Raw genomic sequence first — 24076 nt, 5'->3', positions numbered from 1 at the left:
ACCCATATCCCTATCTTGGCACCGGAGTATCAGGGCAGCCAGTACATAAACTGCAAGGGGTACTTTTCAATGGTGCTGCAAGCACTGGTGGATCACAAGGGATGTTTCACCAACATCAACATGGGATGGCCGGGAAGTGTTCATGACGCTCGCATCTTCAGAAATACTAGTCTGTTTAAAAATGGCTGCGGCAAGGAATTTACTTTCCAGACCAGAAAATAACAGTTGGGGATGTTGAAATGCCTATAGTTATCCTGGGGGACCCAGCCTACCCCTTAATGCCATGGCTCATGAAGCCATACACAGGCAGCCTGGACAGTAGCTGTTCAACTACAGGCTGAGCAAGTGCAGAATGGCGGTAGAATGTGCATTTGGATGTCTAAAGGGACGCTGGTGCACGTTACTGACTCACTCAGACCTCAGGCAAACCAATGTCCCCATTGTTATTGCTGCTTGCTGTGTGCTCCACAATCTCTGTGAGGGTAAGAGGGAGACCTTTATGGCGGGTTGGGAGGCTGAGTCAAATCACCCGGCTGCTGATTACGCGCAGCCAGACACCAGGGTAATTAGAAGAGCACAACAGGAAGCGCTGCGCATCACAGAAGCTTTGAAAACCAGTTTCATGACTGGCCAGGCTACGGTGTGAAAGTTCTGTTTGTTTCTCCTTAATGAAAAGCCACCCCCATGATTGACTCATTCTCTGTAAGCAACCCACCCTCCCCCTTCGATCACAGCTTGCTTTCTAAGGAAATAAACTCACTATCATTTAAAAATCATGTATTCTTTATTAATTGATTATAAAAAGAGGGAGAGAACTGACAAGGTAGCCCAGGTCGGGTTTGGGAGGAGGATAGGAGGAACGGAAAAGGCCACTTCAAAAGTTCAAAATAATGACAGCCTTTTTGCTTGGGCTGTCCACTGGGGTGGAGTGGGTGGGTGCACGGAGCCTCCCCCTGCATTCTTACACGTCTGGGTGAGGAGGCTATGGAACTTGGGGAGGTGGGAGGGCGGTTATACAGCGGCACTCTGTGATTCTGCTGCCATTCCTGAAGCTCCACCAGATGCTGAAGCATGTCAGTTTGATCATGCAGCAGCCCCAGCGTTGCATCATGCTTCCTCTGATCTTCCTGCTACCACCTCTCATCTTGAGCATCTCTCCGCTCCTCATGTTGGTTCTTTCTGTCCTCATATTGGTCCCTCATGCCCTCACGTTCACTGGCATCTTTCCTGTTCTTTGATACCGCATTCTTCCACTCATTCAGATGAGCGCTTTCATTGTGGGTTGATTCCATGATTTCAGAGAACATTTCGTCTCGCGTCCTTTTTTTCCGCCGCCTTATCTGAGATAGCCTTCAGGATGGAGGATGGAGGCTTGAAAAATTTGCAGCTGCAGGAGGGAGGGAAAAAAGGGAGAGAAGTATTTAAAAAGATACATTTTACAGAACAATGCTTATACTCTTTCTTGGTGAGCAACACTATTTATATTACATAGCACATGTGATTTCAGTACAAGGTCGAATTTTGCATCTTAATATTGAGTGTCTGCGGCTTTGGTGTTAGAGATCACAGACGCAGGTCCGGGCAACAGAATTCGGCTTGCATGCGGCCATGGTAAGCCATTGTCTTTTGACTTCTGCAGCCTTCATAAAAGCAGTGCCCTCCTTTCCCACATACCAAGCAAAGCCTGCTGAGTGCTGCAGTTTTCCTGTTAACGTGCAGCAGCAGAAACCAAACTAAGCCCCCCATCCAATTCTCTGGGATGATTGCTTTATCCCTCCCCACACTGCATGGCTGGTATTAGGGAAGATCCCTGCAGAAATCAAACTAATGCTCCCTCCCCAAGATGTCCCTGGAGGATTTCTGCTCCATCCTCAGACACGTTAACAGACTTTTCCAGTAGCTGTACTGGCCGCGAATGCATCCCAAGTCCTCAGGGAAAATTAATCATTAAAAAAAGCTTGCTTTTAAATCCTGTTTTATATTTACAAAGGTACACTCACCAGAGGTCCCTTTCATTGCTTCATAGTCTGGGATAATGCCTTGGGAGGGCTGGGATGGTACTTCAGTCAGGCTGAGAAAAAGATCCTGGCTGTTGGGGAGAATGGAGTGCTGTGTGCTCTCCACAAGCTCATTGTCCTCCCCATCATCATCATCTTCCCTGTCTTCAGAATCCTCAGCCATGGCTAAGATTACCCCCTCCTCGGAATCCACGATCAGGGGTGAGATAGTGGTGGCGGACCCCCCTAGGATTGCATGCAGCTCAGCATAGAAGCGGCATGTCTGCAGCTCTGCCCCGGACCTTCCATTTGCTTCTTTGGATTTCTGGTAGGCTTGTCTGAGCTCCTTAACTTTCACGCAGCACTGTAGTGAGTCCCTATTGTGGCCTCTCTTCATCATGCCCTTGGAGATTTTTTGGCATTTCGTCTTTTGGAACGTAGTTCTGCTAGCACAGAATCCTCTCCCCATATAGCAATCAGATCCAGTACTTTCCGTACAGTCCATGCTGGTGCTCTTTTTCGATTCCCAGACTGCATGGTTACTTGAGCTGATGAGCTCTGCGTGGTCGCCTGTGCTCCCCATGTTGAGAAAATAGGAAATGAAATTCAAAAGTTTGCAGGGCTTTTCTTGTCTACCTGGCCAGTGCATCCGAGTTCAGATTGCTGTCCAGAGTGGTCACAATGGTGCACTGTGGGATAGCTCTCGGAGGCCAATACCGTCAAATTGTGGCCACACTAACCCTAATTCAAAATGGCAATGTCGATTTCAGTGCTAATCCCCTCATCGGAGAGGGGTACAGAAATGGAATTTAAGAGCCCTTTATGTTGAAGTAAATGGCTTCGTTGTGTGGACGGGTGCAGGTTAATTCGATTTAATGCTGCTAAATTCGAACTAAACTCGTAGTGTAGACCAGGCCTTAGAGGCACCCAGGTCACTGGGTGGGGGCTCAAGCTGGTTTTGCATTGTGTTATTGAAATGGAACCCCTAGATACTGAACCTGGCCTTTGTTGCTGCCAACTCAGATGGGCAGAAGGGTTACATATGAATGAATTTTGGAGTGTGGTGAAGCACTGGAATGGGTTACCTACGGAGGCGGTGAAATCTCCTTCCTTAGAAGTTTTTAAGATCGGGCTTGACAAAGCTTTGGCTGGGATTATTTAATTGGGGATTGGTCCTGCTTTGAGCAGGGGGTTGGACTAGCTGACCTCCTGAGGTCCCTTCCAACTCTGATATTCTATGATTCTATGATTCCCTGAGTGCCCTCTGTGGCTGGGGCTGGGCTCAGTTGTGGCATTTGGCTTGCCTTGGCATTTTTAATATGCATTTAATTCCAGCCTCTGCCAGGTGCCAGAGGCAGCCCCTTGGGATCCCTGGCCCAGGTCATGTGACTGGGGCAAGGGAACAAAGCCAGCATCCCTGGGTGTCACATATTAATTCCCCAGGCCCCTCCCCCTGCTCTCAGGCTCCCATAAGCCCACTGCATTGCCAGCCGGCTGCACACCCAGCGAAATCCACCCCAACCTGGCTCTGTGTATCTGAACAGTGGGCTTGGGAGCTGAGGCAGAGCTAGGCAGGCAGGCAGGCACCCAGACTCAAGGAGATGTTAATGGCAGCGTGGTTACTGGGAGGGTCCCTTCAGCTGTCCTGGAAAGTCGGATGCTTGAAAACCCCGCTTTAGAAATCCATTACCTAGAGGAGGGGCAATTGGTTATTCTCCTTAGCAGTGGCGTAGCCAGGTTTTCAATGTAGAGGGAGCAAACATAAAAAAGGCATCCTCCCTTGGCACCTCCTCTGGCCATGCCCCCCTTGGCTCCTCCTCTGGCAATGCCCCCTGACCGGACTACCCCCCTGCTCACCTTCCCTCCTGCACCGCCGCCTGTCCCCAACCTGCTCCCAGCGCTCGGCATGCTCCACGCGGGGCTCGCCAGCCAGGCAGCCTTAAAGGCACAGAGGCTCTTTCACCAACCCCGGCCCGCCGCATTAGCAAGGGAAGCGGGGGCCAGGGAGCACTTGGCCTCCAAGCTCTGACCTGAGGAGCTGGCCCCCTCGCTCCTCCGGCCGTGTCTGTCGCCCCTGCATGGCACCTCCGGTTGTGCTGCTGGCAGTGCCAGCTGGCAGGCACCACTTCCACGCCTGCCACCCCATGGCTCCTCTGGCTGTGCTGCTGGTAGCGCCGGCTGGCAGGCGCCGCTTCCATACCTGCCGCCCCATGGCTCCTCCGGCTGTGGTGCTGGCAGGCGCCACTTCTGTGCCGGCTTGCCACTGCCGCCCCACGGCTCCTCTGCCATGCTGTTGGTGGTGCCGGCCGGCAGGTGCCGCTTTCGCACCTGCCGCCCTGAGGGGAAGCAGCTGCTTCCACTGAACCCCACTAGCTACACTACTGCTCCTTAGCCCCAGGATAGGATAAGAAGCAATCGGCTTCAATTGCAGCCTGTGTGGTTCAGGTTGGACATTTGGAAACATTCTCTACCAGTCAGGGTAGTTAAGCACTGGAATAAATTGCCCATGGAGGTTGTGGACTCTGCCAATGGGGATTTTAAAGAGCAGGTTAGACAAACACTCACCAGAGATGGTCATAAGAACAGACATACTGGGTCAGACCAAACGTCCACCTAGCCCAGTATCCTGTCTTCCCACAGTGGCCAATGCCAGGTGCCCCAGAGGGAAAGAACAGAAAAGGTAATCATCAAGTCATCCATTCCCTGTAGCCAATTCCCAGCTTCTGGCAAACAGAGGCTAGGGACACCATCCCTGCCCATCCTGGCTAATAGCCATTTATGGACCTATCCTCCATGAACTTATCTAGTTCTTTTTTGAACCCTGTTATATTCTTGGCCTTCACAACATCCTCTGGCAAGGAGTTCCACAAGTTGACTGTGCGTTGTGTGAAGAAATACTTCCTTTTGTTTGTTTTAAACCTGCTGCCTATTAATTTCATTTGGTGACCCCTAGTTCTTGTGTTATGAGAAGCAGGAAATAACACTTCCTTATTTACTTTCTCCGCACCAGTCATGATTTTATAGACCTCTATCATATCCCCCTTAGTTGTCTCTTTTCCAAACTGAAAAGTCCCAGTCTTATAGACTCATAGACTCATAGGTCAGAAGGGACCAATATGATCATCTAGTCTGACCTCCTGCACAAGGCAGGCCACAGAACCCTACCCATCCACTTTTATACAACCCCTAATCCAGGATTGAGTTACTGAAATCTTCAAAACTGGTTTGAAGACCTCAAACTGCAGAGAATCCACCAGCAAGCGACCCATGCCCCAGGCTGCAGAGGAAGGCGAAAAACCTCCAGGGCCCCTGCCAATCTGCCCTGGAGGAAAATTCCTTCCCGACCCCAAATATGGCAATCAGCTAAACCCTGAGCATGTGGGCAAGACCCACCAGCCAGCACCCAAGAAGGAATTCTCTGCAGTAACTCAGTTCCCATCCCATCCAACATCTCCCCGCAGACCATTGAGCAGACTTATCTGGTGATAATCCAAGATCAATTGCCCAAATTAAACTATCCTATCATAACATCCCCTCCATATACTTATCCAGCTTAGTCTTGAAGCCAGATAAGTCTTTTGCCCCCACTACTTCCCTCGGAAGGCTGTTCCAAAACGTCACTCCCCTAATGGTTAGAAACCTTCGTCTAATTTCAAGTCTAAACTTCCTAATATCCAGTTTGTACCCATTCGTCCTCGAGCCTACATTAGAACTAAACTTAAATAATTCCTCTCCCTCCCTAACGTTAACCCCCCTGATATATTTATATAGAGCAAGCATATCCCCCCGCAGCCTTTTTTGGCCAGGCTAAACAAGCCAAGCTCTTTGAGTCTCCTTTCATAAGGCAGTTTTTCCATTCCTCGGATCATCCTAGTAGCCCGTCTCTGGGCCTGTTCCAGTTTGAATTCAACCTTCTTGAACATGGGACACCAGAACTGCACACAATATTCCAGATGGGGTCTCACCAGCGCCTTATATAACGGTACTAACACCTCCTTATCCTTGCTGGAAATACCTTGCCTAATGCATCCTAAAATCGCATTTGCTTTTTTAACAGCCGTATCACATTGGCGGCTCATAGTCATCCCGCTATCGACCAATACCCCAAGGTCCTTCTCCTCCTCCGTCACTTCCAACTGATGCGTCCCCAACGTATATCTAAAATTCTTATTATTAATCCCTAAGTGCATGACCTTGCACTTTTCACTATTGTATTTCATCCTATTACTCTTACTCCAGTTTACAAGGTGGTCCAGATCTCCCTGAATAGTATCCCTGTCCTTCTCCGTGTTAGCAATACCCCCCAACTTTGTGTCATCCGCAAACTTTATTAGCACATTCCCGCTCTTTGTGCCAAGGTCAGTAATAAAAAGGTTAAATAAGATCGGTCCCAAAACCGATCCTTGAGGGACTCCACTAGTAACCTCCTTCCAGCCTGACAGTTCACCCTTCAATACGACCCGCTGGAGTCTCCCCTTTAACCAGTTCCTTATCCACCTTACAACTTTCATATTCATCCCCATCTTTTCCAATTTAACTAACAGTTCCCCATGCGGAACCGTGTCAAACGCCTTACTGAAATCGAGGTAAATTAGATCTACTGCATTTCCTTTATCTAAGTAATCCATCACCTTCTCAAAGAAGGAGATCAGATTGGTTTGGCACGATCTACCTTTAGTAAATCCATGTTGCAATTCATCCCAATTACCATTGACCTCTATGTCCTTGACTACTTTCTCCCTTAAAATTTTTTCCAAGACCTTACATACTACAGACGTCAAGCTAACAGGCCTATAATTACCCAGATCACTTTTATTCCCTTTCTTAAAAATAGGGACTACGTTAGCAATCCTCCAGTCGTACGGCACAACCCCCGAGTTTATCGACTGCTTAAAAATTCTCGCTAACGGGCTCACAATTTCACGCGCCAGTTCCTTTAATATCCTCGGATGGAGATTGTCCGGGCCCTCCGATTTTGTCCCATCAAGCTGTTCAAGTTTGGCCTCTACCTCAGTTGCGGTAATATCCACCTCCATATCCACATTCCCGTTTATCATCCCTCCATCATCGCTAAACTCCTCACTAGTCTTATTAAAAACTGAAGCAAAGTACTTATTTAGATATTGGGCCATGCCTAGGTTGTCCTTAACCTCCATTCCATCCTCAGTGTATAGTGGCCCCATTTCTTCTTTCTTTGTTTTCTTCTTATTTATGTGGCTGTAGAACCTTTTACTATTGGTTTTGATTCCCTTTGCAAGGTCCAGTTCAATGCGGCTTTTAGCCTTCCTCACTTTATCCCTACATGTTCTGACCTCACCAAGGTAGCTTCCCTTGCTAATCCCGCCTTTCTTCCACTCCCAGTAAGCTTTCTGCTTTCTCCTAATCCCCTCTCTGAGTTGCTTGCTCATCCAGCTTGGCCTACAACTCCTGCCCATGGTTTTTTTCCCCTTTCTTGGGATGCAGGCTTCCGACAATTTCCGCAGCTGCGACTTAAACTAATTCCAGGCCTCCTCCGCATTTAAATCCGCAAGTTCCTCTGTCCAATCCACTTCCCTAACTAATTTCCTTAACTCTTTAAAATTAGCCCTCGAGAAATCGAAAACCCTAATCCGAGATCTACATTTGTTTATCCTTCCATCCAGTTTGAACTGAATCAGCTCATGATCACTCGAACCAAGGTTATCCCCTACCACCATTTCTTCTACGAGGTCCTCACTGCTCACGAAAACCAAATCTAAAATGGCATCCCCTCTCGTAGGTACTTCAACTACTTGATGAAGAAATCCATCCGCTATCACATCCAGAAAAATCTGACCCCTATTATTCTTGCAAGCAGTCGTCCTCCAGTCTATATCCGGGAAGTTGAAGTCTCCCATAATCACACATTTCCCCTTTGTGTTTACTTCATTAAAGACATTAAAGAGGTCTCTATCCATATCCAAATCAGATCCCTGTGGTCTATAGCACACCCCAAGCACTATCTCAGGGGAAGCTCTAGTTGCTTTTTTACCCAGTGTGATTTTTGCCCAGACAGACTCTGTCTTATCCATTCCATCACTTCTTATTTCATTACAGTTAATCTCATCGTTGATGTACAAGGCTACTCCACCACCTTTGCCTTTCTTCCTATCTTTTCTAAACAGTACATAGCCTTCAATACCTGTACTCCAGTCATGAGTACTATTCCACCAGGTTTCTGTTATCCCTATAATATCCGGTTTCACTTCCTGCACCAGTAGCTCCAGTTCCTCCATCTTGTTACCTAGGCTCCTCGCATTAGTGTACAGACATTTTAATTTTTGGCATTTAGCGTCAATGACATTCTTTCCCCTGTCGTGCACAGATCTTCTACCACCAGCATCACCCGTTAATCTGGTTTCTACTCCACTATTCCTCCTTGGGTCAATTCTTTGGTCCGCAAGGGTATCCCCTCTCACTTTGTTTACTTCCCTGTCCAGGTTATATTCCGGCGTGGAGATCTCCTGAACATCTCCCAACCATCTCCCCCAACTTCCTAGTTTAAAGCTCTCTTGATGAGGTCGGCGAGCCTCCATCCTAGAATTCTATTTCCCTCCTTACTTAGATGAAGTCCATCCTGAGCGAACAGTTGTCTGTCCGTAAACGCTTCCCAATGACCGTACATCCCAAAGCCCTCCTTGTAACACCAATGCCTGAGCCATCTGTTGATCGCCATAATCTTGTCACTCCTCCGTCGCCCTGCTCTAGGAACCGGCAGAATCCCACTGAAGATCACCTGAGCCTCGATTTCTTTGAGCGTCTTCCCCAGTCTGGCATAATCCTCCTTGATACAGTCCAGCGAGTAACTAGCAGTATCATTCGTTCCCACATGAAGGACAATCAACGGATTCTTTCTCGCTCCCGCTAGGATCCTATTCAGCCTCAGGTCCACATCCTGTATCTTAGCCCCTGGCAGACAGCACACCCTTCTGTTCTCCCGATCAGGTCTAGTTACAGGCCTGTCTATTCTTCTCAGTAAAGAGTCTCCAATCACGTAGACTTGCCTTTTCCTGGCAACAGTGTGATTCTCCGGTCTATCCCCCACACCAGCTTGCTGCAAGTCCTCTCAATTTGTATTCGCCCTTACAATCCTCCTAGGGCTCATACTTGGTGCCGCCTCCATTGACTCCTCCCCTCCTTCTGCAGGACTAGCTGCTCGTCTCTTTTTCCTTGCCCTCTCTCCTTCAGCAGCCTGCTGTGCTCCATCTTCATTTTCCAACTCAGCAAACCTGTTCCTGAGTTCTATGTCTCCATCACTGGCCCGTCTTTTCCTCTGCCTGGTTCTCCTAGTCACATGCTTCCACCGTCCACTTTCCTCACCCAGCAGCCCCTCCTCAGAGTTCTTTGGTCCTGCTTCTATCCGCTCGTCTGAGCTTATCCCCTGCGCCTCATCATGTCTGTGTTCCATCATCTGCTCAAACCCCCTTCTAAACTCAGCCAGAGTTTCCACCTGCATCTCCAGTCCTCTTTTCTTCCAGCAGCTCCATCAGGCGGCACTTCATGCAGACAAAACTCCTTTCAGGTGCCCCCTCCAGGACCATGTACATGCCACAGCTACTGCATCCAGTCATCCTCAGCACGTCTCTACCTGCTGCCTCTGCCTCCATCATGCCGTTCCACCTCTGTGCCTGGCAGTCCACGCCTCACACCGTACCACAGGCCACCAACGAGCACTGGACCCCTGCCCCTTCCCTTGTCTGACTTCCTGGTTTCTCTGCCTTGGTCTCCCCTGTGAACTCCCACTGGAACTCCCCTGTTAGCAGCTCTGTTGGCTGGCTCCTGTGCCGCTGCAGCTGTCTGTGCCACTGCCTGAGTGCCTGGCTCCTTATATAGGACCCCTAATCAGGTAAGCCCCGCCTCCAACTCAGGGCTCAGCCTCGCTCCCAGCACACAGCCCCTAGCAGCCTGCACACACACTCACTCACACACAAACTCCACAATACAATCCACAAACTACAAAAACCTGCTCCTCCGACAGAATTCCCACTGGAACTGTTATTAATCTCTCTTCATACAGAAGCCGTTCCATACCCCTAATCATTTTTGTTGCCCTTTTCTGAACCTTTTCCAATTCTAATATATCTTTTTTGAGTTTGGGTGGCCGCATCTGCATGCAAGATGCAAGATGTGGGCATATCATGGATTTATATAGAAGCAATATGATATTTTCTCTTATTATCAATCCCTTTCTTAATGATTCCCAACATTCTGTTCTCTTTTTTGACTGTTGCTGCACGTTGAGTGGATGTTTTCAAAGAGCTATCCACAATGACTCCAAGATCTCTTTCTTGAGTGGTAACAGCTAATTTAGACCCCATCATTTTATATGTATAGTTAGTCCTGTCTCAGTGCCAGGTGTCTGGAGGGCCCTTCCAACCCTAGGTTGCTGTTATCCTAGCATGCACTCTGCTGGGCCACCCCCCATACATATCCGCACACTAGCCGCGATGAGCCACACTACTCCGTTGTGCCAATAAGCCTGACATGCCCGGGCAGACGGCTGCTGTCACACACGTGCCCCTCTCACACACTTGCCCCTGGCACACCCTGCCCATGCTCCCAGGCCTGTGTGGGCATGCTTGGCTCCTGTCAGTGCCTCGCTGACTGCAAGCCGTCCCTCCATCCTCCCCTTGCAGCTGCGCATCACCTGCAAGGATGTGCCAGCCACGACACTCTATGATGTGCTGCACGACACCCAGTACCGCAAGAAATGGGACTCCAACGTCATCGAGACCTATGACATCGGGCGCCTGACGGCCAACGCCGATGTGGGATACTATGCCTGTGAGTGGGGGCAGTGGGGGGCTTCCCTCCCCTCCCCTGGGCCCCTCACCTGCCACTCTTCACGTCAGGGAGGCCTCGGCCCTTGTGTTGCCAGGCATCTGGTTTTCGAGCACAAAAGGGACCCTGGTGCCTCCGATTGGCATCAGTGACCGGGCCATTGAAAGTCCAGTTGGCAGGGCTAAGGCAGGCTCCCTGCCTGCCCTGGCTCCACGCTGCTCTGGGAAGCAGCCACCAGATTTCTGCGGCTCATAGGCAGCCAGGGAGGCTCCATGTGCTGCCCCCGCCAAAGTGCCAGCTCCCCAGCTCCCATTGGCTGGGAGTCGCGACCAATGGGAGCTGTGGGGGGTGGTGCCTGAGGGTTCGAAGGCAGCGCGCAGAGCTGCCTGGCAGCCCATGCACCTAGAGGCCACAGGGACCTAGCAGCTACTTCCTCGGAGCCACAGTAAGTGCCACTAGGACCCCAAATGCCCTCCCACACCCCAACCCCCTGCCCCAGCCCGGAGCCCCCTCCTGCTCCCCAAACCCCTTATCCCCAGCCCCACCCCAAGTCTGCACCCCAACCCTTTGGCCCAGCCCAGAGTCCCCTCGCACACCCCAAGCCCCTCATTCCCAGCCACACCCCAGAGCCTGCACCCCCAGCCCAGAACCCAAATCCCCTCCTGCTCTCCAGCCCCAGCCCAGTGAAAGTGAGTGAGGGTGGGGAAGAGTAGCAATGGAGGGAGGGGGGATGGAGCGAGTGGGGGGGGCAGGCCTTTGAGAAGGGGCGGGGCAGGATTATTCAGTTTTGTGTGATTAGAAATTTGGGAACCATACTTGGCCCTGCACAAGGGGTGTTCCTGGGAGGCAATCAGGGGATGTGCCGGCAGGTGTTTGGGGGATAACAGACTCTCTCCCTTGCAGGGAAGTGCCCGAGTCCCCTGAAGAACAGGGACTTTGTCACCCTGCGCTCCTGGCTGCCCCTAGGCAATGACTACATGATCATCAACTACAGCGTCAAGCACCCGGTGAGACCCCACTTTGCTGACCTCAGCTCTGCTTCTGCTGCCTGGCACAACGCAGAAGTGCCAGGCCTTTACCGAGCTCCCCAGCGGGGTGGGAAAGGCCAAGCCAGGCCAAGCCTTGGTGCCGGACCTGGCCTCCCAGCCGCAGGTGGCACAACTTGTGGCAGAGAGGGCTGGAGCACAGCTCCTGTGTGGCGTGGCTGCCCGGTGAGCAGGTGCACAGCAGGCACTGATCTGTGTGTGGTGTCTCTACAGAAGTACCCACCACGGAAGGACTTCGTGAGGGCCGTGTCCCTGCAGACGGGCTACCTGGTCAAGGCCAATGGCCCCCTAGCCTGCACCCTCTACTACCTCACCCAGGTGGACCCCCGAGGTGAGCACCCAGCATGGCACATGAGCCGGGGGAATGCTGCAGCTCCTCCTGGCAGGGCAGAGGTGACTTGGGGGGCAGTGGTAGCGCCGTGCAGGAGGAACTATTGCTTGACATGCTGTACCTAGGGGGTGAGACACCCCCCAAAGGGATGGGGCCAATTTCCCAGTACCCCCCCAAATACAAAGCTGGTGATGAACAGTGGGGAAAGAACATGGACCATCCCCAGCGGGACCTGTCCCCAAGGAAGCAGCCAGCCCTTTACTTCCCTTTCCTTCTAAGCTGGGGCAGGGCAGCTCAGGGGACATCAGTAGGAGAGCAGAAGACTATGTGAGAGCCAGACAGATGGACACACCCAGCCCCACCTGTCTGTCTAGTGCACACGGGCTGGTGGGCTTGCTGCCCACTCCCCCTGCCCCCACATCACCTTTCTCCACTGGATTCCCTCGGGGACACTGCTGCACTCCCGTGCCTATATTAGGTGGCCTGGCCCATTGGTTAGTGTTTACCAGCTGCTGTGCCCTGTGCCCGGCTTCACCCAGCTCGCACGCCGGTTATGTATTGTGTCTAGTTTTGGTGCCCCCACTACAGAAGGAATGTGGACAAACTGGAGAGAGTCCAGCGGAGGGCAGCTAAAATGATCAGGGGGCTGGGGCACATGACTTATGAGGAGAGGCTAAGGGCACTGGGGTTATTTAGTCTGCAGAAGAAAAGAGTGAGGAGCGATTTGATAGCAGCCTTCAACTACCTGAAGGGGAGTTCCAAAGAGGTTGGAGCTCGACTGTTCTCAGTGGTAGCAGATGACAGAACAAGGAACAATGGTCTCAAGTTGCAGTGGGGAGGTTTAGGTTGGATATTAGGAAACACTATTTCACTAGGAGGGTGATGAAGCACTGGAATGGATTACCTAGGGAGGTGGTGGAATCTCCTTCCTTAGAGCTTTTTAAGGCCCGGCTTGACAAAGCCCTGGCTGGGATGATTTAGTTCAAGGGTCTCAAACTCAAATGACGAGGGCTACATGAGGACTAGTTCATTGGCCTGAGGGCCGCATCACTGACACACACCCCCTTGCTGCCCCTGGCCCTGCCCCCATTCCACCCCTTCCATGAGGCTCCGCCTCTTCCCACCCCTTCCCTGCCCCTATTCCAACCTCTTTCCTGAAGTCCCCACTCCAACTCCACCCCCTCCGTGCCCCCAGAGGCTGCATGAGGGGTGTGGCGGGTGCTCAGGGCAGGGAGTTGAGATGCAGCAGGGGGCTGGGGTGCAGGCAGGGGGCTCAGAGAAGGAGACTGGGGTGCAGAAGGGGTATGGGATGCAGCAGGGGGCTCAGGGCCCAGGGTTGGGGTGTGGGGTGCAACAGGGGGCATAGGCAGGGGGTTGAGGTGCAGGCAGGGGGCTCAGGGCAGGCAGTTAGGGGGCGGGGTGCAGGAGGGCTTTGGGCTCCAAGGTGGCAGCGGCACACACCGGAGCTTGGGCAGGCTGCCGCCCCTGGCCGCACTCTGTTCTGGGAAGTAGCTGGAACCATGTCCCTGTGGCCCCTGGGGGAGGGGGAGGCAGGGCTCCACACACTGCTTGCTATGCCTCCAGGTACCTCCCCCGAAGCTCCCATTGGCCACAATTCCTTGTTCCCAGCCAATGGGAGCTGCAGGGGGGGGGGCAGAGCCTGGAAGCCAGGGCAAAACATGGAGGGAGCCCTCTGCTTCTCTCCTCCCCCACCCACCTTGGCTGCAGGGATATGATGCCAGCCACTTCAGGAAGCAGCGTGGGGCTCAAGGGGGCAATCCTGCAGCTGTAGTTTGTCCACCCCTGTCCTGGAGGTAGGCCGGAGGGGAGGTGTGGGCCGCTTGGCGGGACACAGGAAATAGCAGCCCGTGGGTCATGTGTTTGAGACCCCTGACTTAGTTGGTGTTGGTCCTGCTTTGAGCAGGGGGTTGGATTAGATGACCTCCTGAAGTCCCTTCCAACCCTGATATTCTATGATTCTATGTGCTGCAGCTTTCTCTTCCCTGCCGTCTCATCAGAACTAGCCCCTGGCTCCCCGCCCCGGGGCTCATCGCCAGGGCACTGCCAGCCCCACAGCCCTGCCCCCCAGGTTCTGTACCCAACCCTAGGGCACTGCCAGCCCCACAGCCCTGCTCCCCAAGCTTTGAACCCATCCCTAGGGCACTGCCAGCTCTACAGCCCGGTCGCCCGAGCTCCAAGCCCATCCCCAGGGCACTGCTGGCCACACAGCTCTGCCCTCCCAAGCTCTGAGCCCACCTCCAGGGCATTGCCAAGCTCCACAGCCCTATCCCCTTGAGCTCCAAGCCCATCCCCAGGACACTACTAGCCACACAGCTCTGCCCACCCAGGCTCTGAGCCCATCTCCAGGGCACTGCCAAGCCCCACAGCCCATCCCCAGGGCTCTGCCAGCCCCACAGCCCTGCCCCCCTGAGCTTTGAGCCCATCACCAAGGTACTGCCAGCCTCACAGCCCTGCCCCCCAAGCACTGGAGGCTGCTGTTGGGATCCAGACAGAGGCCAGGCAGTTTCCATGGGGTGGCACCAGGGAAATTCTCCTGTCGGTTTTATGCATAAGCCAATTTCCTGGTGTTGTCTGCAGCATTACTGACTTTTTGGGGTGGAGGAAGAGACCAAGCCAGCCCACTGTGTGGCAGGCAAGCCTAGGAGCCCCAGGGAGCACAGGCCTTGTCTACACTAGTGCTCCAGCCCTGCTGGTACAGGAGATTTAATAAGAAACTAAGTGCGGACAGGAGCTCAGAACCCTTGTGAGGGGGCATCGGCACCAGGGAGGGACTGGGCCCCATAGACTGTACACTACCTGCTGCCAAGCTGCCTTTCTGGTATTTACGGCATTGGACTGCCATACACAAGGACGGAGAGGGACAAACAGCCCCAGAGGAGCGCTGGGGCTGCCTCACTTGCTGTCTGAGTAACTCGGGTTTGTTCTAGGTTCGTTACCAAAGTGGGTGGTGAACAAAGTGTCCCAGTTTGTGGCGCCAAAGGTAAGCTGGGTGCGGAGGTGGCTGTGTTACTGCATGCTGGCAGGAGCAGCGAGCGCCAGCGGGTTCATTCGGCTAGCAGCACCGCTCCCCTTTAGTAGAGTGACAGCTACGTCTGGAGGCTGTTATCAGAGTAAGGCCTGGTGAATGGAGCAGCCTCCGACCTGGCCTGGCCGTGCCCCAAGGGGCTCCGCTTTCCCCAGGCTGCTCACCCAGGCCTCGGCTACACTAGAAAGAGTTTGCCGGGATAGCCACACCAGCTGCAGGCCCCTAGTGACAACAGCTTGCAATGGCAAAAAGGTCTTTTGTCTTCTCAGCACCAACTTGGCTAGTGTGGCCGTGGGGAGTGCCCTGTTGGGGCGCAGCATGACTGGTGAAAGGTGCTGTTCTGCCAGCATAGTCACACCCTGAGGGGCATGAGCTATCCCAGCAAAGGAGATTACAAAGACTGGAAAAGAGACGACTGACGGAGACTATGATAGAGGGCAATAAAATCATGACTGGTGTGGAGACAGTGGCTAGGGAAGTGCTATTCACCCCTTCGCATAGCACACAAACCAGGGATCGGCAGCAGGTTTAAAACAAACAGAGGGCAGTACTTCTTCACACAACACACAATTAACCTGTGGAACTCATTGCCAGGGGAAGTTGTGAAGACCAAAAGTATAACTGGGTTAAAAAAAGAATTAGGTAAGTTCATGGAGGATAGGCCCAAATCACTAGTAGCCAGATGGGCAGGGATGCAAAACCATGCTCTGGGTGTCCCCAGCCTCTGACTGCCAGAAGCTGGGAGTGGAAGACAGGGGATGGATCACTTGATTGCCTGTTCTGTTCATTCCCTCTGAAGTACCTGGCATTGGCCACTGTCAGAAGACAGGACACTGGGCTAGCTAGACCATTGCTCTGACCTAGTATAGCCGCTCTTATGACTCTTTTGCTGGTATAAGCTGCATTTACACACATAGGCGCCAACTTCTACTGGTACCGGTGGGTGCTTGACACCCCCTCTGCCCCTGGCCCTACCCCAGCTCCACCCCTGCCCTGCTCCCATTCCAACCCCTTCCCCAAAGTCCCCACCCCAACTCCACCCCTTCCCTGCCCCTACTCCGACTCTTTCCCCAAATCCCCACCTTGGCCCCGCCTCCTCCCCTGGGTGCGCCACTTTCCCGCTCCTCCCCCTCTCTCCCGGAGCTTGCTACGGCTATTTGGCAGCGGCAAGCACTGGGAGGTAGGAGGAGAAGCGGGGACACGGCACACTCAGGGGACAAAGCGGAGGAGGAGGTGAGGTAAGGTGGGGTGGGGCAGGGAGAGCTTGGCTGTTGGTAGGTGCAGAGCACCCACTAATTTTGCCCCGTGGGTGCTCCAGCCCCGGAGCACTCATGGAGTCAGCGCCTATATTTACACAGGGAGTTTTGCCAGCAGAGCTATACTAGCCCACAGAGCTAAGCCAGCAAAACTTCACAGTATAGACCTGGCCCCAGTCATTGTCTAGAACTCACACCAGGTTCATATCGGTGTCTCATAAGCAAATAGCCACCAGATGAGGGAATGGTCCCGTTATTGTGGGAACTTTCCTGGCTTATACACTACCCCAGTGAAATGGGCTAGCAGACGGATCTGAGTCCTCGCTCCCACTTCCTTTACCCAGAGACACTTCCACTCTCCTGTCTGGCAGAGTCCTTGTAACCCCAACAAGGCTGGACCCAGGATTCCTGGGATGCTCGACCCCCATTCTTGTTATGGTCACTTAGGGCAGGAGCTAGGGTTTCCCCACTCCGAGATGCTCTTTCTGCACTGGATGCTTCCCTGACCCACTGATCATTACATGCAGTTCAAAGCAAAAACAATTTATTAAGCAGCAAGCAATTTAAAAGATAAGGAAAAAATGGAAAAGGTTAAAGGAAAACACATCACCCCGCTCTGTGGTACAGGGACATCACAACCAGCCATGGCTGGAATGTCAGGGCAGCTCACAGTCTGCTCCTCACAAGTCCCAGGCCTCCTGCGCAGGCCCTGGCTGTGCTGCAGGGATGCTGCAGGTCGGACACTTGCTCTGGTGGTGGCCACACGCCCTCAGGCTCTAGGTGGCAGGACCCTTCTTTCTAGCATTGCCCCTGCCCTGTCAGGATTATGATTCTCTTCCAAGTCTGGCCTGTAGGGTCTCTTGGCTGGGGGCGTCTCCCTGCGCTGGGCCCGCTACCCAGGGTAGGGTCAGCAGACAGCAAGTGTGAAAAATCAGGACAGGGTATGCAGGGTAATAGGACCCTATATAAGAAAAAGACCCCAAAATCATGACTGTCCCTATAGAATCAGGACAGCTGGTCACCCTAACCTGGGTCACCCCTCACTCTCCCTAGCTGCTCACCGCACCCGACTCCAGACTGCTCCAGCTCCAGCTCCAGCTCCAGCTCCACTCTGTCTCAGCACTGCTGCTGCTCTGCTTCCAGCTCCTTGGGCTGCTTCCCTGGCTCCTCTGGCTCTGATTGCTGCAGTTCTCCCAGCACTGACCTGCTCTCTGGGCTGCTTCTCTGGATCTGGCACAGATCTGCTCCCCAGCTCAGCTCGGGCCCCTGCTCTCTCCTTAGCTCAGCCCCACTCTGTCTGACCCAGGCAATTCCTGCTCACAAGGAGGACGGGACCCCCCCCCCCCGGCCTCCTGACTCCCTGATTAGCCTGCCTAACCTGTCAGTCAGGCTGACCTAGAGAATTGGCCTCTCCCCATTGCCCCTGGGGACTGTCAGTCTCAGGGTCCTGATTTCCCATTGACCCTTCCCTTTCCTTTTGGCACTGGGAGCTAGTGCACCAAAAAATCCTCACTGACAGTCCCCTTAAGTTCCCCCTTGCTAAAATATTGCCACAGCCACAATATTCACACCAGTATATCCTGGTCTCATATTAACAACATATACCCACATCATGTCATATAAAAAGCCATTAACAATTAACAAAAGAACATTTAACATATTTAACATTCTACATCTACTTCTTCATACTATACATGATAATATCCTTTGAAACACTACACAGAACCAATAACAATCATCTCCAAGTTTAACAGTTGGTTCTCTGGGATCTTCTTAAGACTGATGGTTCATTATCCATTTTCACGGAGTCCCCGGGCGATGCTCTGGAACTGCTCCCCACAAAGCCAGGCAGGACTTTGGGGAGCCTCCTCTCCCTTGGAGCAGACAGTCTCCAGAGCAAGAAGCTCACACACCTTCACCTCCAGGGTCTCTCCATGAAGCATTCAGCATATGCCCCTCCATGCACTTCTCACAGCAAGTCCGCCCAGGAGGGGTCTTGGGGAAGCCAGAAGGTCCTGCATCCCCACTTCGCAGTCAGATGTAACTCTTAGCCAGCCAGTAAAACAGAGGTTTATTCGATGACAGGAACACAGTCTAAAACAGAGCTTGTAGGTACAGCTAATGGGACCCCTTAGCCGGGTCCATTCTGGGGCCCAGTGAGGCAGACAACCCCATCTGCCCTCACTCCTTGTCCCCAGCCAGCCCCAAACTGAAAACCCCTCCAGCCCCTCCTCTCTGGCCTTTGTCTCTTTCCCAGGCCAGGAGGTCACCTGATCTCTTTGTTCACCTTTAGCTATTTCCTTGCAGGGGGAAGGGCCCTGGCCATTTGTTGCCAGGGAGACAGAGTGCCAGTGATTTATTCACACTGGCCTCTATCCTACCACCTAGAGACTTAAGAAATGCATAGGGGAAACTGAGGCACCCACACAGTATTCAGAGAAAACATTAAGAACAGTCCCACTTGGTCACACTCATTTTTCTATTTCCCCTGTTCTCAGGTAACACCAGGTCAATTTGAGGGATCTAGCCATTTTCGTCAGGGTTTGGGTTTGCCCCATTGGTTTCAGTCTCCAAGGGAGTAGGGACATGCTGCTCTATGCCTCCTACGAGCCCTGGTCAGACTAAAAGTCCAACGTTTTTGCTGGTCCCTATATACCACTCTCTCAGGACCTCCTTGTTCAGGCTGGATAGTGTAAACGGGCAGTTCAGGATTGTTGTGGGTGACCACAGTACAGGGATTTGACTCCCACTTGTCCTGTATTTTATTATGCCTCCGGCATCTATGGCTATGAACTGGTACACAGACACCAGGTCTGATGAGAGCCCCACTGGACTTGAGATCATAAGTCCTTATCCTGCTTTGGGCTGTGTCTTTAGTTGTACTGAGAGCAACTTCTCTGGCTGTCTTTGGCCTGTCATGGACACCTTTGACCCAGTCATCAAAATTAGTCACTTCATCCTTAGAAAAGACTTCTTGATGCTTCTCTGGCAGCGCCCTTAAGTTAGCCACCTGTGCAGGAATCAGCCTTGGTGTGCCGCTTGAACTGGAACTGGCAACCTCTCACCACATCTTTCTTGAGGAAAGAGAACTCGTCCTCCCTTCTCCTTCCTTGTCACCCGCAGCTCATTTCCATTCTCTTCAAATGTTACCTTCACCTGAGGAGCCACTCCCTCAGGCCAGCGTACCTCTGCAGTTCTGTTTTGAGGATGCAACTCCACAACCTTCAAACTTGAGTTTAGAAGACTCACTGGTGCTCTTCCTTTGATGGCGTAGGCAACCTACGGCACGTGTGCTGAAGGCGGCACGTGAACTGATTTTCAGTGGCACTCACACTGCCTGGGTCCTGGCCACCAGTCCGGGGGGCTCTGCATTTTAATTTAATTTTAAATGAAGCTTCTTAAACATTTTAAAAACCTTATTTACTTTACATAAAACAATAGTTTAGATATATATTACAGACTTATAGAAAGAGACCTTCTAAAAATATTAAAATGCATTATTGGCATGTGAAACCTTAAATTAGAGTGACTAAATGATGATTTGGCACACTACTTCTGAAAGGTTGCCAACCCCTGGTACATTGGCTGGCTGGAGCCCATTAGGTAGGCTTGCCCCAGATGTAGGCTCTACAAGAGCTCGACATCTATTGGTATTTCCTGGTACCCAGCAGTGTTCATCAAGGATCTTCCCTTTCCGAGGAGGAATAACAGTCTTCTGTTTTCTGCCCACTTTAACATTTCCAATCTGCCTCGTAGGGCCCAGTGATTGGTTTTGCCTCTCCGCTTGAGTCAGTACTCTACTTAGCTTCTCTGACGCGCAGCACACCCTGCTGTGCTCTTCTAACCATCCTGGTGTCTTGCTGAGCGTAATCAGCAGCCAGGCGGTTTGCCTCGACCCCGCCATAAAAGTCTCCCCCTTACTCTCACAGATATTGTGGAGCACACAGCAAGCAGCAATAACACAACCCAGCCGTGGTTGCAATGTAAGGGCAGCTCACAGTCTGCTCCTCATACATCCCAGGCCAGGCCTCCTGCTCAGGCCCTGGCTGTGCTGCAGAGATGCTGCAGGTCAGATACGCCCTTCTTTCTAGCATCACCCCTGCCCCGTTGGGATTACAATCCCCCTCCAAGTCCGGCCTGCAGGGCCTCTTGGCTGGGGACATCTCCCCGTGCTAAGCCCACTGCCTAGGGTCCCCCATGGCCCTCCCCACCTGCTCACCACAACCGGCTCTGGACTACTCCAGCCCCAGCTCCACTCTGCTTCAGCACTGTTGCTGCTCTGCCTCCAGCTCCCTGGGCTGCTTCTCTGGCCCCTCTGGCTCTGGTTGGTGCAGCTGTCCTCCCAGCACGGTCTGCTCTCTGGGCTGCTTCTGTGGCTCTGCTCCCAGCACTGACCTGCTTCCTGGGCTGCTTTTCTAGCCCCGCTGGATCTGGCACAGCTCTGCTCCCCTGCTCATCTTGGGCCCCTGCTCATCTTGGGCCCCTGCTCTCTCCATACCTTGGCCCCACTCTGTGACCCGGCAGCTCCCGCTCACTCGGAGGACAGGACCCTCCTGGTCCTGATTTCCTATTGACCCTTCCCCTTACTTTTAGTACTGGGAGCTAGCCAACCAGAAAAACCCCACTGAGTTATAAATTGGACATTAGGAAGTTTAGACTTGAAATTAGATGAAGGTTTCTGACCATCAGAGGAGTGAAGTTCTGGAACAGCCTTCCAAGGGGAATAGTGGGGTCAAATTAAATAGCTGGCTTCAAGACTAAGCTTGAGGAGTTTATGGAGGGAATGGTATGATGGGATAGCCTAATTTTGGCAATTAATTGATCTTTGATTATTAGCGGTAAATATACCCAATGACCTGTGATGGGACACTAGACAGGGTGGGATCTTAGTTACTACAGAGAATTCTTTTCCTGGGTGCTGGCTGGTGAGTCTTGCCCACATGCTCAGGGTTTAGCTGATCACCATATTTGGGGTCGGGAAGGAATTTTCCTTCAGGGCAGATTGGCAGAGGCCCTGGTGGTTTTTCGCCTTCCTCTGCAGCATAGGGCACAGGTCACTTGCTGGACTATTCTCTGCACCTTGAAGTCTTTAAACCATGAGTTCAGGACTTCAGTAACTCAGACATAGGTTAGGAGTTAGTTATAGAAGTGGATGGATAGGATTCTGTGGCCTGCATTGTGCAGGAGGTCAGACTAGGTGATCATAATGGTCCCTTCTGACCTTAAAGTCTATGAGTCTGTGAGTTTTACTATGGGGACAACAGTCTCCTTATACACAGGTGCCTGCGGGCCCAGGGAGGAGCAGGGCAGTGTCAGGAAAATACAGCTGGACAAAGCAAGAAGAGACTAGGTTCAGCTAGGGCAGCCCTGTGCAGCCACCATATACCAATGGCATGGGTATGTCCACCAGATCCCCCCAGTGCAGCAGAGAATGGGGAATCACTCTGGGAAGTCCCTCCTCGTTCTGGTGGATCCAGTTACCCCATGCATAGAATGCAGCAACACTGTGCTGCAGCCTTGGAGATTAATTAGACCTCAGAGTGTCCAAGCCACTGCCCTGTGGTGCCTGCCAAGGTGCATTCTATGCAACACATGGTCAGTGGTGAGCAGCTGCCTAGGCCTGGGCCGCGGACCATCTATGTGTGGCTGTGCGTTCACGCAGCTCCCAACACTGTGGGCACAGCACATCTGTGACTCCATCCTGTGCACACGCCCCCACCCCACCCTGCTGGTGCAAGCTCTCTGGCCTCTTGTTGCAGCTAAGAGTCTCCAGAGCTTTGATTCGCTCCAGGACTTGCCCCTCCCTATGGAGCTGAGTTGTCTCTAAGGCCTTGGCTACACTGGTGCTTTACAGCGCTGCAACTTTCTCGCTCAGGGGTGTGAAAAAAACACACCCCTGAGCGCTGCAAGATACAGCGCTGTAAAGTGCCAGTGTAAACAGTGCCGCAGCGCTGGGAGCGCGTCTCCCAGCGCTGCAAGCTAAACCCCATGAGGATGTGGAGTACGTGCAGCGCTGGGAGAGCTGGCACTGCGACCACACTCGCACTTTAAAGCGCTGCTGCAGCAGCGCTGCCACTGCAGCACTTTGAAGTTTCAAGAGTAGCCATACCTTAAGTGGCCGCAGCAGCCCAGGCGGGGTGGGCACAGGGAGAAAGTTCAGAGACTGTGGTGCTGTGTGCACTACATGCCAGGACATTCTCGGAGCATGGGGCTGAGCCAGCCTGACACACCAACAGCAGGAATGCAAGGCAGAATATTTCCCCTGCTAGGGCAGCCCCAGGTCACCCCACACCCAGCCTTGGGGTGCCATGGCAGCAGCCCTCCAGGCCCCTCCCTCCTGGTTTCTGGGAAGGGGGTTGGGAATGCTATGCCTCATGGGTGATGCTGGAAGGGGCATTCCTGTCTCCTTGGCTGCTGCAGGGAGGTTTCCCCTTTCCCCTAGGGCACTCAGGGTCTCCTCTCCTCGCCCTCCAGTGTGTTGGTCCAACTCCTTCCCAGCTGTGTGTGCTGCAGGGGCAGGGGGAATGTTCCCCTGCTCTGGGATGGGGCTGGGTCTCTAATACTACAACAATGCCAGTCTGGCCAGCAGCATGAGAGCAGGGATGAGGCTTCCATGGCAAACTCAGCCTAGGACTCCTATCCTGCCTCTTGTGCGTGGGGCTGGAGCCAAGTCAATACCCTGCACGTGAGCATGGCTGTGAGGCCACAGGCTGGGGAGGGCTCCCACTCCCACCTCCACCCCCCACCCCAAGGCCCCCTTTAGGGGACCCTCAGCATGCCAGGGTAGCCTGAAGAGGGGATCAGGAGGAAAGCACCCAAGGACATTGCCCAGGCCTGGCAAGCTCCGGCCAACGGGAACAGACTGCAGGGCAGGCTCCAGCCCTGGGCCCCGGGGGGATGGGCAGACAGGTGATGGGGCTTGTTGACAGGCTGGGGCTGCTCTGCCCCTCCAGGCCATGAAGAAGATCTACAAGGCGGGGCTGAAGTACCAGGAGTGGAAGCAGAAGCACGAGCCTGGCTTTAAGCCCTGGGTGTACCCAGAGCAGAACACGCTGCCTAGCATCAGCCTGGCCGAGCTGTCCCTGCAGCACGCCGAGTCCCTGGAGAACATCGACGAGAGTGGCCTCGCTGAGGACAGGATGCACATCAGCGATGACGAGGCCTGAACGGGGCCTGCAGCCACCCCGCACCTGCCTGCAGGGCTAGGGAGAGGACGTGCCCCTGCCTCTCCACCGCATGCTCAGGGGCATTCAGTACCCACAGGAGCCTGGCAGTGGGTTGGGGACATAGCTACAAATTTGTCTCCAGTGCTCTTGGTGTGAATGTATCCTTCAGCATCTTTTCATCCTGCTCCCGGTACATGGAGCCCTCTGCTCGGGGGAAAGAGAACTGCCCCGACCCACCCACCTGGCACACAGAGCTCTCTGCTCAGGAGAGAGAGAACTGCCCCAACCCACCCACCTGGCACACAGAGCCCTCTGCTCGGGAGAGAGAGAACTACCCTGACCCACTCACCTGGCACACAGAGCCCTCTGCTCGGGGGAGAGAGAACTGCCCCGACCCACCCACCTGGCACACAGAGCCCTCTGCTCGGGAGAAAT

At 53.1% G+C, this 24076-nt stretch overlaps 1 protein-coding gene across 1 annotated transcript in view; it reads left to right on the top strand.

Moving 5' to 3' along the window:
• Positions 1-23641, top strand: part of LOC115656193 (START domain-containing protein 10-like) — a 54059-nt gene extending 30418 nt beyond the window's left edge. The window contains exons 2-6 of the mRNA XM_030572599.1: positions 10652-10799; positions 11700-11803; positions 12056-12173; positions 15122-15174; positions 23429-23641. Of these exons, the coding sequence (XP_030428459.1) occupies positions 10652-10799; positions 11700-11803; positions 12056-12173; positions 15122-15174; positions 23429-23641 (636 nt within the window). The remainder of the gene's footprint in view (positions 1-10651; positions 10800-11699; positions 11804-12055; positions 12174-15121; positions 15175-23428) is intronic.
• Positions 23642-24076: the final 435 nt, after the last annotated feature.

The sequence above is a fragment of the Gopherus evgoodei genome, chromosome 8 (assembly GCF_007399415.2).
Source record: "Gopherus evgoodei ecotype Sinaloan lineage chromosome 8, rGopEvg1_v1.p, whole genome shotgun sequence".
NCBI lineage: Eukaryota > Metazoa > Chordata > Testudines > Testudinidae > Gopherus > Gopherus evgoodei.
Note: the sequence above shows the minus strand (reverse complement) of the source record. Positions and strands in the feature narration are given on the sequence as shown.